General features: G+C 34.7%; 1 protein-coding gene across 1 annotated transcript; it reads left to right on the plus strand.

The window, feature by feature from the left end:
- Window positions 1–1,132: 1,132 nt before the first annotated feature.
- On the plus strand, window positions 1,133–12,234 carry LOC141818476 (callose synthase 9-like; the record flags this gene model as incomplete). The annotated part of the gene is made up of 15 exons (XM_074705964.1): window positions 1,133–2,197; window positions 3,663–3,762; window positions 3,850–3,973; window positions 4,687–4,864; window positions 4,965–5,017; window positions 5,661–5,718; window positions 5,798–5,882; window positions 6,334–6,383; window positions 8,952–9,038; window positions 9,263–9,348; window positions 9,417–9,441; window positions 11,515–11,609; window positions 11,702–11,783; window positions 11,858–12,018; window positions 12,114–12,234. Coding segments are annotated over exons 1-15 (1,587 nt in total), but the record flags the coding sequence as incomplete, so codon positions are not given.
- Window positions 12,235–12,877: the final 643 nt, after the last annotated feature.

Genomic DNA, 12,877 nt, shown 5'->3' on the forward strand with positions numbered 1-12,877 from the left:
GGTTCCCCCTTAAAAAGAAAAGTAGACGTTTGAGGATGGTTGTGCAAGATGATTCATATTCAGATGATATTTAATAATGTTTTTTTGATTGTCGAAATCGCTTGGTGTAATAGTTCTAAATTGATCCAAATTAGTAGTAGATAGGGAAGCAGTTGAGGTGGAAGGTGGCGACAATGTCTCCCTTGCACTAGTGCTCTATTCTAGTCTGGCCTCCTTAGAGGAATAAATGCTTTAACACTTGAGGTGGTCTTGGATTGCAAGGGGTCCCTTGAATTGCTAGAGAAACCCACATTGATTGGCCAATTGTTGCGACCATGATAAATCGAAGGGCAATCTCGATGCTAGAAATGTGTTTTGTTATGGAGGCGGAGTTAGTATTGGTCCAAAAAGCTTAGATTAGTGGGATAAAGGTTTTAAAACTTGTTATAGGCTGAGGTTTCAGTCCTCTGCTAGAAGAAGACTTCTCTGCTGTATCGAGTGCCGATGGCTATGCCAAGCACAAACCCTAAGTAGAGGAGGAGAATAAGGCAGGTGGGGGGGGGGGGGAGGGGGAGGGGGGGGGTGGGTGAGGATGAGGCAGTGACAGAGGAGATCAAGGAGACTGTATCAGGGTTGTCTTGGGAAGGTTCACAAAACACAGCGGAAGAAGGCCACAAGCCGTATGAGGAGAGGGTGTGCTGGGATTTTGGACTTCATGTGTAGAAGACGACTTACAGCTTAAGATGATCGTGATTCAGAACTGCTGTGCCTTACAAGTTACGATAATTGCGATCCGGACTTCCACTACTTTATGAGAAGTTCCAGGACTGACTTATGATGACTTGCAACTTGATGAGCAATCTCGATGAGGATCAAGGTTCTTGAAAGAAGAGTATTGTGATGAGGATCAAGGCTTGTGAAAGAAGAGTATTGTGGCTTGTAGTTCATTTGCTCCATGCCCTAGCTGCAACCATGTTGTAGAAGACAATCATGATATGATAATTCTTGTGCAGAAGTGACTTGCATACTGGGACTATCATGAGTTCTTGTGTGCCGGTCGACAGGGCAATGGAAATTTGTATCCATGCGTACTGATACAAAACAAAATATAAAATACTGTTGGGGATTCTCAATCTCGATGAAGACAACTAGGATGCCAACTCTGGCATCGTATCTATTGGTCTTATCCTTTGCCGGCTTGGTCTTATCCTTTGCTGGCAACATTGATCCCTGAAGACATGCTAGGTCACCATGATCATTATTGATATTCATTACAGTCTCTTCATGAATGCTTGCTCCTCCAAGAGCTGCTTTTCAGTAGTGGGAAATGGGATGAAGGGCTACAATGATGACAGGAAGTTTTGTTGCAGTGATTTGATGTGACAAACAAAGGAGGCATGAAAGGTGGCATCGGTAGATGACCGTATCGTTACCTTGTTTGGCTGAGTGCACCACATCTTCGATGAAAGAAACCTCACTGATTACTGATCTGTTGGTCGGGAAGCACATCCCATGCCTTCAGAACTTAGTTTTCTAGTCTGCGCTAGTTGAAGCCATCTCTGACCAACCTTGTCCTGAGCCATTGTTGCAAGGAGAGTTGGGAGGACCTGATGGAGGTAGCACATGGAAGAAAGGAAGAGGCTGATGTTGCATCGTCAGGAGAGATGCGAGGAATTTGAGAGATAGGGGGAAGCTATTGGCCATCCCATCAGGATACTCTTTGGAAAACCTTGACTTTAAAATGGTAGCTCAGATACCATGCAAAATTTAGAAAATGGAAACATTATATTGCATGTGTTGATGGAATAACCATTACATGGGCATATTTAGGATTCTCTACTTAATCCTAAACCTAAAATCCTATGGAGGGATTAACCTTGGCTACATCAATAACCCTGTTTGTTAATACACAATTACAATAGGTGTATTTGCCTTAATGAGAAAAAATGTCTATATAAAGATAGAAATTCCTTGTTTAGGGGATTCATTTTACTATATTTGCTGTTCTTTTATATATAAATTGTGTACATTGGACATATTGAATTGCTGTCTGTTATTCGTCATTTTTACACACAAGGTAAATCCTTCCTTGCAGGGTATACTATCTTCTGGTGGAAGCAGGCATTATGGGAAAACATCTTTTGTGGAGCACCGAACTTTTCTTCATCTTTATCATAGTTTCCATCGACTCTGGATCTTTCTTTTTATGATGTTTCAGGTCTCTATGTACTATGGTTTATTTTGCTTGCATTTCTGTTTACCTTTCTGATTCTCCCAGATCTTGCTGTGTTACTGTTAATTGTTCTTGATAAAATGTAGATAACAACTTGAGTCCTCCCCTGCTTGTATGTTTTGATGAATCATTAGTTTTTGGTTCTAACTAAGCACTGTGTCTCTAGTCCTGATAGTGTTCCGATTTTTATTCTTTCTCAGCTTATCTTATTCTATCTCTCCTTCCTGATAACTAATGTTCTGGCTTAAACTTGTTTTATTTATCTGAATATTGTAAAAATTCAAAGTCACTTGTTTTCCTATAGCTTTAACTGGGGTGCAGTTGTTCACACTTGAGTTTTTAATTAGAATTGTGTGCTTTTGTTAGCTTAATTTGGCACCAGATTAGGTTGACATAGTTGTTGCTTCTAGAAAACATGTGGCCAGTGTGATTTTGTGCCACAGTTTTAAATGATCTTGCGGAAGCTAAGGATCAGTTATGAAAAGCTGGACTGAGTTTGTACCAATCTTGCTACTGGTTTGAATCCCTCTTCTTTTTCTTATTTTTAATGTGTCCTTGCCTTGTAAATTATGCCTTTCCTTTGCTCTGTGATGTTTGATGTTGTTTATTTTCCCTCGGTCTAACTCAATGTCAAAAAATTTCCAACTGATTTTTTGCTCATCAACTGCTATTCATTTATTCGGATTGCTTGCTTTGCTTGCCACTTCCTCAAATTTGGTTATTCTCAACTTCTCTTCGTCACGGCCTCTTCCTTAGTTATTGACTTTTACTACCCTGTGTTGATTTATTAACTTGCTTCTTCTTTATATTCATTCTGTCTTAATTTTCTTTTCTTTCTTGTACCAATTTTGAAGCATCAAACCTTTTGTCTTCTCTCTCTTTTCTTGCACTTTTCTGTATCTAAAGAGTAAAGAGCTACTTAGTCCATTTTGTGAGTAGTTTCTCAAGGGGCAGTACCAATTTCCATCTCTCATTACTCAGTAGAGTAGAGATGCTTCCTCCAAGTGCTAGTTAGCGTGAAGTATCTTAGTGAGCATCTTCATTTTTGAAACCCATTCCTGGCCTCTATAATTCAGAACCTATACAAAAGGAAACAAGTGGAATATGAGTCTGTTATAAAGGAAATTATTTCATGTATGTGTAACTTTCTAGTCTATGTGCGAAATATCAACGACAATGAATGAAATGATTGTATCACGAGATGGACTTAATAAATTTAGATAAACAGATTCTAAGTTACAAACACTAAATACCATGTTGCATTTCTTTTTTTGACTCCATGCCAGTAGCTCATATATAATCTACCAAACTAATTGTTACCATTTATTTTTAGGTCATTGAATCCTATATTTTTGTATTTCTTCATTTTAATTTTACATCTTTCCTGTTTGATGTCAATACTTTTGTTTGTCCTATTCTCAGTCACATGTTGATAATAAATCTGTTCCAGGGATTAACAATCATTGCCTTCAATAATGGTGTGAATTCGACGACAATTAAGCAGGTTCTTAGCCTAGGTCCTACTTATGTTGTGATGAAGTTTATAGAAAGTAAGTTCTTATACACTTGTTTGTATATGTTCCTGCTAACCAATTAGATTTTTAGTTGCTCAAATTTTGTCAGCATTTGTGATGCAGGTGTTCTAGATATCCTCATGATGTACGGTGCATTTTCAACATCACGTCGATCAGCTGTTACCCGAATATTTGGTCGTTTTCTATGGTTTTCAGTTGCTTCTTTTGCTGTCTGCTATTTTTATATGTATGCCCTTTCACATCAGATTATTACTTTAGAATGCTTAGTGCCTTAATATATTGTCATACTTTGGTATTGTCTTAGTTTAAAATCTCGACCTGTATTGGAGTTTTGGGTTATGATTGGAACGATATGGTTTCGGTATCGTATCGTGCCGATATGGTTTCGATATTTTTAAATATAAAATATATTAATTAAAAATAAAAAATTTTAACCTAAATATTAAAAAATAAAAAAATACAAGATCTTGACACCCTCATATGGTAAATAAATAAATAAATTTTATTATATATTTTCAAAATTAAAGCAAATAAAAAAATATTTATTAAGTTAATGGGATAGTTTTATTAGGGTTTGATTAAGTTTGTTTAGATTTTCCCTATTTAAAGAGTTGATTGAAATTATTAATTTAAATTTAATTATTAACCTTTAATTTTTCCACTGGTCTTGCACCCTCTGTGTCCCTGTTGCGACCTAGCGGAGGTTGCTGCGGGATCGCAGTGCCTCCACGACCCCACGACATCCCGCGGTCCCACGGCGTCCTGCGGTCCTGCGGCGTCCCGTGGTACCGGGCTGCGGGTGGTGGGTGGAACGATAAATTTCGTCCGTTTCGTCTAGTATGGTATAAAATTTTAAACCATAGGCATTGTATCTTTTTTTTCTCCATGTTCATTAATAATTTCTAATAAGCTTGTCAAAATTGATACACTTGGTTTCAGTAAAGCACTGCAAGATGGTTCCAGTTCTGCTGCTTTCAGAATATATATCTTTATGATTGGAATTTATGCTGCATATAATCTCTTCATTGGCTTCCTTGTGAGAATTCCATTTTGTCATCGCCTAACGGATATATGTTATCGTTGGCGTATTGTGCGCCTAGTGAGATGGCTGCACCAGGTAATCTGTTTTCATGCCTTCTCATCTGTCTTTAAGTTTTCAATTTCTGTCATCACCTTGTTCCTTGTAATTGACACTTGATTTTTTTTTCTCCGTGAAGGAACATTACTATGTTGGACGGGGCATGTACGAGAGGACTATTGACTATATTAAGTAAGCTCTTTCTTCCTAGCAACATGTATGAAAGGAGCATGGACAAAACCTTGTAGTCATCCTTTATGTTTTTTTGAATGTATTATTTCGATGCACTTAAAGTTCCATATGATGATTTCCTTTATCATCATTGAAATCTTGGTTATCAATTAATTCTGAACCGGGGTGGTTGTCTTTCCAATTCTATTACCTAGATTTCTTGCCTCTCAACTGTTTCTACTTTGAAACTTTGACTATATAAGCTTAGTATTTTGTGATGTTTCTTATTGATCACTCCAGCACTCATACTTGATCTATTGTGTTACCAGAATTCTACCTGTTTCTAGTGATAAATACTTAAATTTAATCTTGATATCTGTTTATCTTATGACTGAATGTAATGAACATAATGTAATATTTAGTGATATACCACTGTTGTATGAATATCTATTCATAATCATTGATGCAATATCTCATCCATGAAAAATAATTCTTTGCAATTTTAAATTCTAATCATATGAACATATATAGAAGGTAAATTAACTTCTAAGCTTTTAGTTTTATTTTTTGTTCTAAGTTTTGGCCTATTGTTTGCTTGGTTACTATTTGAACATTGAATGCTTTTCTGATCATGTCAACAATGATCTGATATTTCATATTTCAGATATGTACTTTTCTGGTTGGTCATTCTTGGCGGGAAATTTTCTTTTGCCTATTTTCTCCAGGAAAGTTACCTTTATCTCTGCATTCCGACAATTTGTTTAGCAACATTTTCATCTTCACACTTGATCCCTTTTTCTTCAGATCAAGCCGCTTGTATCACCAACTAAAACTATTGTCAATTTTCGGGACTTGCAATACTCATGGCATGATTTGGTGTCTCGGAGTAAGTTGATATACTAATTTTTTCTTGACATTATTTTTCTCTTGTGCTAACTACTCTATGGAATACAGTGAAATTGTGTTTTCTCTTTTCTTGTTTGATGTATTTTTGCATTTTGTAGTAAAGCTTCGAATCAGTCTGAATTATACAATTTGTAGTACTGTAGTAGCCTTTCTCATATGCTACCTGTAATTGTTGTACTGACTGCTGAGAAGAATAGTTTGCAAGGTGGAATAGTGAGCTGTTTAAATTGTTTGTACGCTTTCTCATATTGAGTTCAATGCTTTAAATCTGATAGTTTTTATTTTCACTTTAATTTGACTAGAAATTCCAATTTGTTTTTCATTCTCCTGTTTTCTGAGATGAATGCTCTTCTTCATTTGCTTTATTACTCTGACAAAATTAGCCTATTAGATTGTTGCTGACCGCCTGACCATAATAATGCTTTCTGCAGACAATCATAATGCACTGACAATTCTTAGCCTATGGGCACCTGTTTTTGCTGTAAGTGTTGTTCTTATCTGTTGTTTCCTTTGGTTCTTTTACAAAGTACCTTGCACAATTATATTATAATTTAGAGAGTGACACTTTAATAATATGCAAAGCTAGTTGCAATGCTCAAATCCTTTTTGTATGGCTCATGGAAGGCTCATTTTTTGAAGTCAAATAAGTTTAATTTGTTTTGCAAATATGATATCCAAGCAGTTAAAACAAGCATATAAATAATCATTTTGTTTCTCAGCTACTGTAGATTTCTTAGGATGGGCATGATTCCCTTCAACTATAGAGCACCAGAAAATTTCTTTGATTATGATGTGTCCAAGTATCACTAATCTTTATTGTCTTGCTGTGGATGAACTTCGTGCCAACTTTTAGAGCAAGTTGATATGTATCCTCTGTAGCAGCTTCCTGCTGAAAATTGCAGCTTCTGAGCACCAATATGGAAAGAACAAAAGTTACTCTGTCCTTTTTGGTTCTCTTATGAGCCATTTTCTTGTTGATTTGTTGACCATGTTAATGAACTACTTTTGTTACCTTGCTGACGTTTATTGTGGAGTGAAAACATAGTCTCGAAGTTTCCTGGAACGCCATTTGATAGTTTGACTTGGTATTTCTTTCATTAAAGTAATTTTAATCCGTCTTTTTTGACTAATGTTTTTAATATCTTGTCCTTCAAAGAGTTTCTCAACCATGATAAGACTATCTAGAAACTGTTGTAATGCCAGCCTCAGCACTAGGATATCCATCTTCGCAAACTTTTTGACACATATATAAGTATTTATTTATGCCCTATTGTTTTACCTCAAAGTAACCTTGAGAATATTTAAGTGTAGCCAATCTGTACCCATGCTCTCATGAAAAAAGTATATGATAGGCTCTAAAGGCTACTGTAAAACTGTCAACAGTCTCACCAATGTGATTGAGAGATTTAATTTCATTTTAATTTTATAGAAGTTAACTCAAAACCCCTGAGTAATGATGCAAAACAACTTGCTGATTTGATAGCTTGGAAGTTCTGTTATTGTATTTTGTTATCAACTGATTATGGTTATTCCGCATTGGCTAAGTAGGTGGATCCTCATGTTTTATAAGCCTCAAGAATGACCTCTTCCTTTCTATGTTCCTTTTGGTGAAGTGGACAATATGTTGATTCTCATGAGTTTGGTTGAATGTGCTAAAAATGCATCTTGGGCATATGTTTGCTGATGGTTCTCCATCAGCAAACCATAATAGATAGGGATCGGAAGGTTTATTGCTTTAAGGGTGATACAATTGGCTTGTGCTGATATTCTCTTTTCCTTTTTTATGGAGTTCTGCAAACTCAGAGCCCCGGTTACCAACTTCCCATCGTGCTTCTTAAATTGACTCACTCTCCTATGCTTTTAAGTAGATAAGCTTTGGATTTTTGTGTTGAATGCAAATTAATTCTTAGAAAGCTAAGCTTGAATCTGTTTACAAACAGCTTGATACAATGAAAGCCTTATGTACTAATCTATAGCTACGGTTTTATTTTTTTTTCAAACATTTATACTTTTATTTTTTCTCAAATATTTTTCTTTGATTCCGAAGATCAACTTAATTTCTGAAATTATGCCAATTTTGTTGATTGTAATTAGTTAAGTTAGATTTGAAAGCTTTGTTGGGACAAAGCTGCTCATTGAGTTCTTGTTTAAAATTAATTTGTATCTTAAGATTTTAACTTTCTAGTTTACTGCAATAATGGATGCGAGATGTTTTCCTTCTCTGGGTTCAAAATCAGAATTGCCATTTTCCTATGGGCATCATGCTATTACTTGTCTACTATATTTTGGCCTTGCATAAACATTATGCAAGGCCAACTTCCCATCGTGCAAACTCAGAGCCCCGGTTACCAACTTCCCATCGTGCTTCTTAAATTGACTCACTCTCCTATGCTTTTAAGTAGATGAGCTTTGGATTTTTGTGTTGAATGCAAATTAATTCTTAGAAAGCTAAGCTTGAATCTGTTTACAAACAGCTTGATACAATGAAAGCCTTATGTACTAATCTATAGCTACAGTTTTATTTTTTTTCAAACATTTATACTTTTATTTTTTCTCAAATATTTTTCTTTGAATCCGAAGATCAACTTAATTTCTGAAATTATGCCAATTTTGTTGATTGTAATTAGTTAAGTTAGATTTGAAAGTTTTGTTGGGACAAAGCTGCTCATTGAGTTCTTGTTTAAAATTAATTTGTATCTTAAGATTTTAACTTTCTAGTTTACTGCAATAATGGATGCGAGATGTTTTCCTTCTCTAGGTTCAAAATCAGAATTTCCATTTTCCTATGGGCATCATGCTATTACTTGTCAACTATATTTTGGCCTTGCATAAACATTATCCAAGTTGATAAGTAAACAAATGATTTACTATTTATCTGATAATGTATGATAGCTCACTCATTCTCATGTTCTAATGTTGAAGAGATGCTCGTACAAGAATTTATCTGCATAGATTTGCAAACATATGTGCCTATTCAATTTGGCTGGAACTACATTACTTGCCAGGTCATATGTTGATGGTTTTTATTAACATAAAAGCTCTTTTACAGATTTACCTTTTGGATATTTATATCTTTTACACCTTGGTCTCATCTGTTTGGGGATTCTTGCTTGGTGCAAGAGATCGTTTGGGTGAGGTAGGTTAACCTAATATGTGCATGCTGTGGTTGTTGTTGATATAGCATAGCATAAACTACAAATAAACAATATTAAAAAATGCACATAGAGAAACAAATTAGAACATATGCAAAATGTTTTTCTTTTAAAATAAGGTAACTACGCTTTGAGGAAGCCATATTCTTTAGCGCCGTGACCCCTTCACCTTTTGAAGTTCTTTCTCTTGCACAATTTGAGTTTTCAGATCAGGTCTGTCGAAGCTGTTCATAACCTCTTTGAGAGATTTCCTGCAGCATTTATGGACAATCTTCACGTGCCTCTTCCAAAAAGGTTTGCAGTTACAACATTCTGTTTGATTATTTTGTTTTTCTGCTTATGTATTCGTTTTATTGTTATAGGAAACAATTATCATCATCAGGTCAGGTAATAAGTTCTTATTCCTTATTATTCTTTAGCCATTGTTGTAATTGAATGATATCTGGGTATATCTTTAAGTGGTATTCACGAATAGTTGCTTTGATTATGTTGATTAACTCTTATTTAGTTGGCTAAGATACCTTATAATCAGCCATCTATTTTAGTTTTGGATTAAGGATTTCTTTCAGTAATTGTATGTTTTTTTTTGATTCATATGGATTATACATACATTTGAGAACTTCCCTGTAGTTTAAAGGATACTCTATAACCTGTTGATACTGTAGTTCCATAGTTGGTAAAATTTTTTCCAGCTATGATTAAATAGTGAAACTGGAGTTAGACCTACATATCTCATTGATTTTGAATCTGCCTGCAAAATTTGAACATTGACAGAAGTTTAGCATCACGCCTAACGTCTTTGAGAATTTTCATATTGATGTATGTAAATGTTGTTTTGGGTCCTGTACAAGATAGATAATAATTATCTATATACTAAAAGAACTCAATCCAAAGTTCCAAATCTTCAGATATCATGTTGAAACCTAATTCAGTTTACACTCACTTGCATGAGTAAACTCTTAAAAATCTTAACTATATATGAAATGGTAACTACAATTTCTTAGATATCACATAGAATTAACTAAATCTTAGTAGTTTGTTCACAATTTAATTTACTTAAAGATACACCCACAGAATTGATGTCATACCAATTTGGCAATTTCACAATTTCACGCACACCAATTCAGTTGTTGCCTACTTAATAACATTTTGGATCAGAACAAATTCATATTAAGTTGGACTCAATTTGGCTTGCTACAACTCGTTTTTGATGGACAGTTCACACTATCCCACAAGCTTCCTTGTTAGCATATTTTTTGATTGACGTTATTACAACATCAACATAAACAGTGTTTTGAAAAGTAGTCTCTTATGTGTATGCAATGAAGGTCCACATTGCATGTTGTATATGCCTTGGGTTTTTACGTGAAAGTCCTTTTGCCGCTAGGGCTGCATAAGAACTATACAGCTTAAACTAATCCCATTGGTTAAAGTTTAATTCACTTTTACTTTTATCCAATCAGTTCTGGCCAAATATAATTATCAAGATGCATATTATATGAACCTCAATATGCAAAATGCTTTTCATAAATTGCCTAGGTTGATCATGCATTGTTATATTTTATGCATTTTATGTTATATTGATTACTTGGGTTGATATGCCAAACATAAAAATTAATGAATTATGAATTTCCTTGGTTGATTAATTTGACATCTTAAGTAATGGTTCAAAAATCATTTTTACATGGATATCAATGGTTAAATAACTTGTTAGTTACTATATGGTAGATGTAACCTGCACAATTACAGTAGTTGCACTCACTTTGAATACGGGTATCTAACATAGTGAATTTAAGTATCTAATTTGACTTTCTCCAATCTTTTATGCTGGCTTTTAGAAACTTGAGTGTTCACGTGCAGTATGGATATTGAGTGTGGGTATGGAGGGTAGACAAAGAGTCCAAGTGTTCGAGTAAATTATTATCAATTAAATTTTATTAACATTTTTTCTACTAATCACATAAGCATTATCTTCTTAGATTGTGATAGTTTGTGGTATATAGTGCCAATTTGTCATAATTCAGTACTTCACTTAATATTCATACATAGACAAGTTTAGTGGCCCATAGTGTGTAACTATTGAGGTGTTGCCTATTTTTAAATTATTAGTCATTTCATGAAAGTATTGTCTCCGTCTAACTATTACTTGTGAATCATGATGAGCCTGAGGGTCTTGCATAGAGAAATGTGGTGGTTCATGGTGAAAGTTAAATTCATACCTCTAAGTCATGATTGGCGTGTGATGTATTGAAGCTAAGATGCTCTATCTCCATACTCATGGACAAATGTGGTGGTCCATGTATTAGGTTCAATGGATGCCTGCTCCTACTTAACTAGTCATTTGGGATTGAAATGGGCTTGATCATGCATTCAATATACAAATGAGTTTGGTTCTGAATGTCTTAGTGATTAAATCCTAATTTAGTAGTTAATTTGGGGAAAAATCTTTTTTTTTTTAAGGGTGGAGAGTTGAATAGGTTAGATGCTGCTAGATTTGCTCCCTTTTGGAATAAAATCGTGGGATGCTTGCGAGAAGAGGATTACATTAGTGACCCGTAAGTATCCATCATGGGTTCCATTTTGCTTTTATTTTTTAAGCTATTGTATTATTCATGGTAGACAATAACCTACTATGTTTTATTTACAGTGAGAGAGATTTACTGATTATGCCTAAGAATTCTGGAATACTTCCAATGGTCCAGTGGCCATTATTCTTGTTGGCCAGCAAGGTATTTATTTTCAGTTTCCCTTACATATTAGGTATTTTCTTGTGCATTCTAATGTAATTTCTTGTCTTGACCAGATATTTGTGGCAAGAGATACAGCAGCAGAATCCAAGGATTCACAGGATGACCTCTGGTTCAGGATATCGAGGGATGAATACATGAGATATGCAGTCGAGGAGTGTTATCATAGTATTAAAGTTATTTTGATGTCTGTACTTGATAAAGAAGGACATCAGTGGTAATATATATTTGCCATTTCTTTTTATTGTTGGGTGTTGATTTCCTATCTTTTCTCTTTATTAATTGAATGTTTATGGTAACTTTTTTTTTCAGGGTGGAGAGAATCTACAAGGATATACATGATAGTATTAGGAACAAGAACATACAGACAAACTTCAGGTTGAGCAAGTTACACTTCGTGATGTCCAGAATTTCTGCTTTAACTGGTATTCTGGTATGTCCTCTCTGTGCAAACTTCACTTTACTTTGTCCAATATTATTTTATTTACCTTTTTTTTCTTCTTCTATCAAATTGAGTGCCTAGTAGAAGGCATTTTTAATATAGCACGAATGGAATCAAATCTCACACAGATGAGACATAGTAGAAATTTTATTAATAACAATAAAACTTCGATTTTATATGAGATATGAGGACATTTTATAAACTCAATGTTACAAAAACTAGAAAATAATTAAAAAAATTCAGGAAATACAATAATTACTATTAATTAATTAACAAAACAGATGAATTGCCAAGTGGCATGATAGACTACTAAACAACTCAAGACAATTTATAACATAAGGGGAGCCTTGGCGCAAAGGTAAAGTTGTCACGGGTTCGAGTCTCGGAAACAATCTCTTGTAAAGCAGGGTAAGACTGTGTACAATAGACCCTTTCTCGGGACTTCGCATTGGCGGGAGCTTCGTATACCAAACTGTTTTTTTTAATGGGCTCATCTCAATAGGGATCAAACACCGCTGTGTAATAGGAAGGAACGTTTTATTTCTATATAATCTTGTAGGGACTTGGATGTGATTTAGACACAAGTTGAATTTTAGAGAGGAACTGTTAATGACAATTTTGTTGACACACTTTT

Source organism: Curcuma longa, unplaced genomic scaffold (assembly GCF_044706935.1).
Source record: "Curcuma longa cultivar G26 ecotype Majalengka, Jawa Barat unplaced genomic scaffold, ITB_CL_G26_1.1 contig_24951, whole genome shotgun sequence".
NCBI lineage: Eukaryota > Viridiplantae > Streptophyta > Magnoliopsida > Zingiberales > Zingiberaceae > Curcuma > Curcuma longa.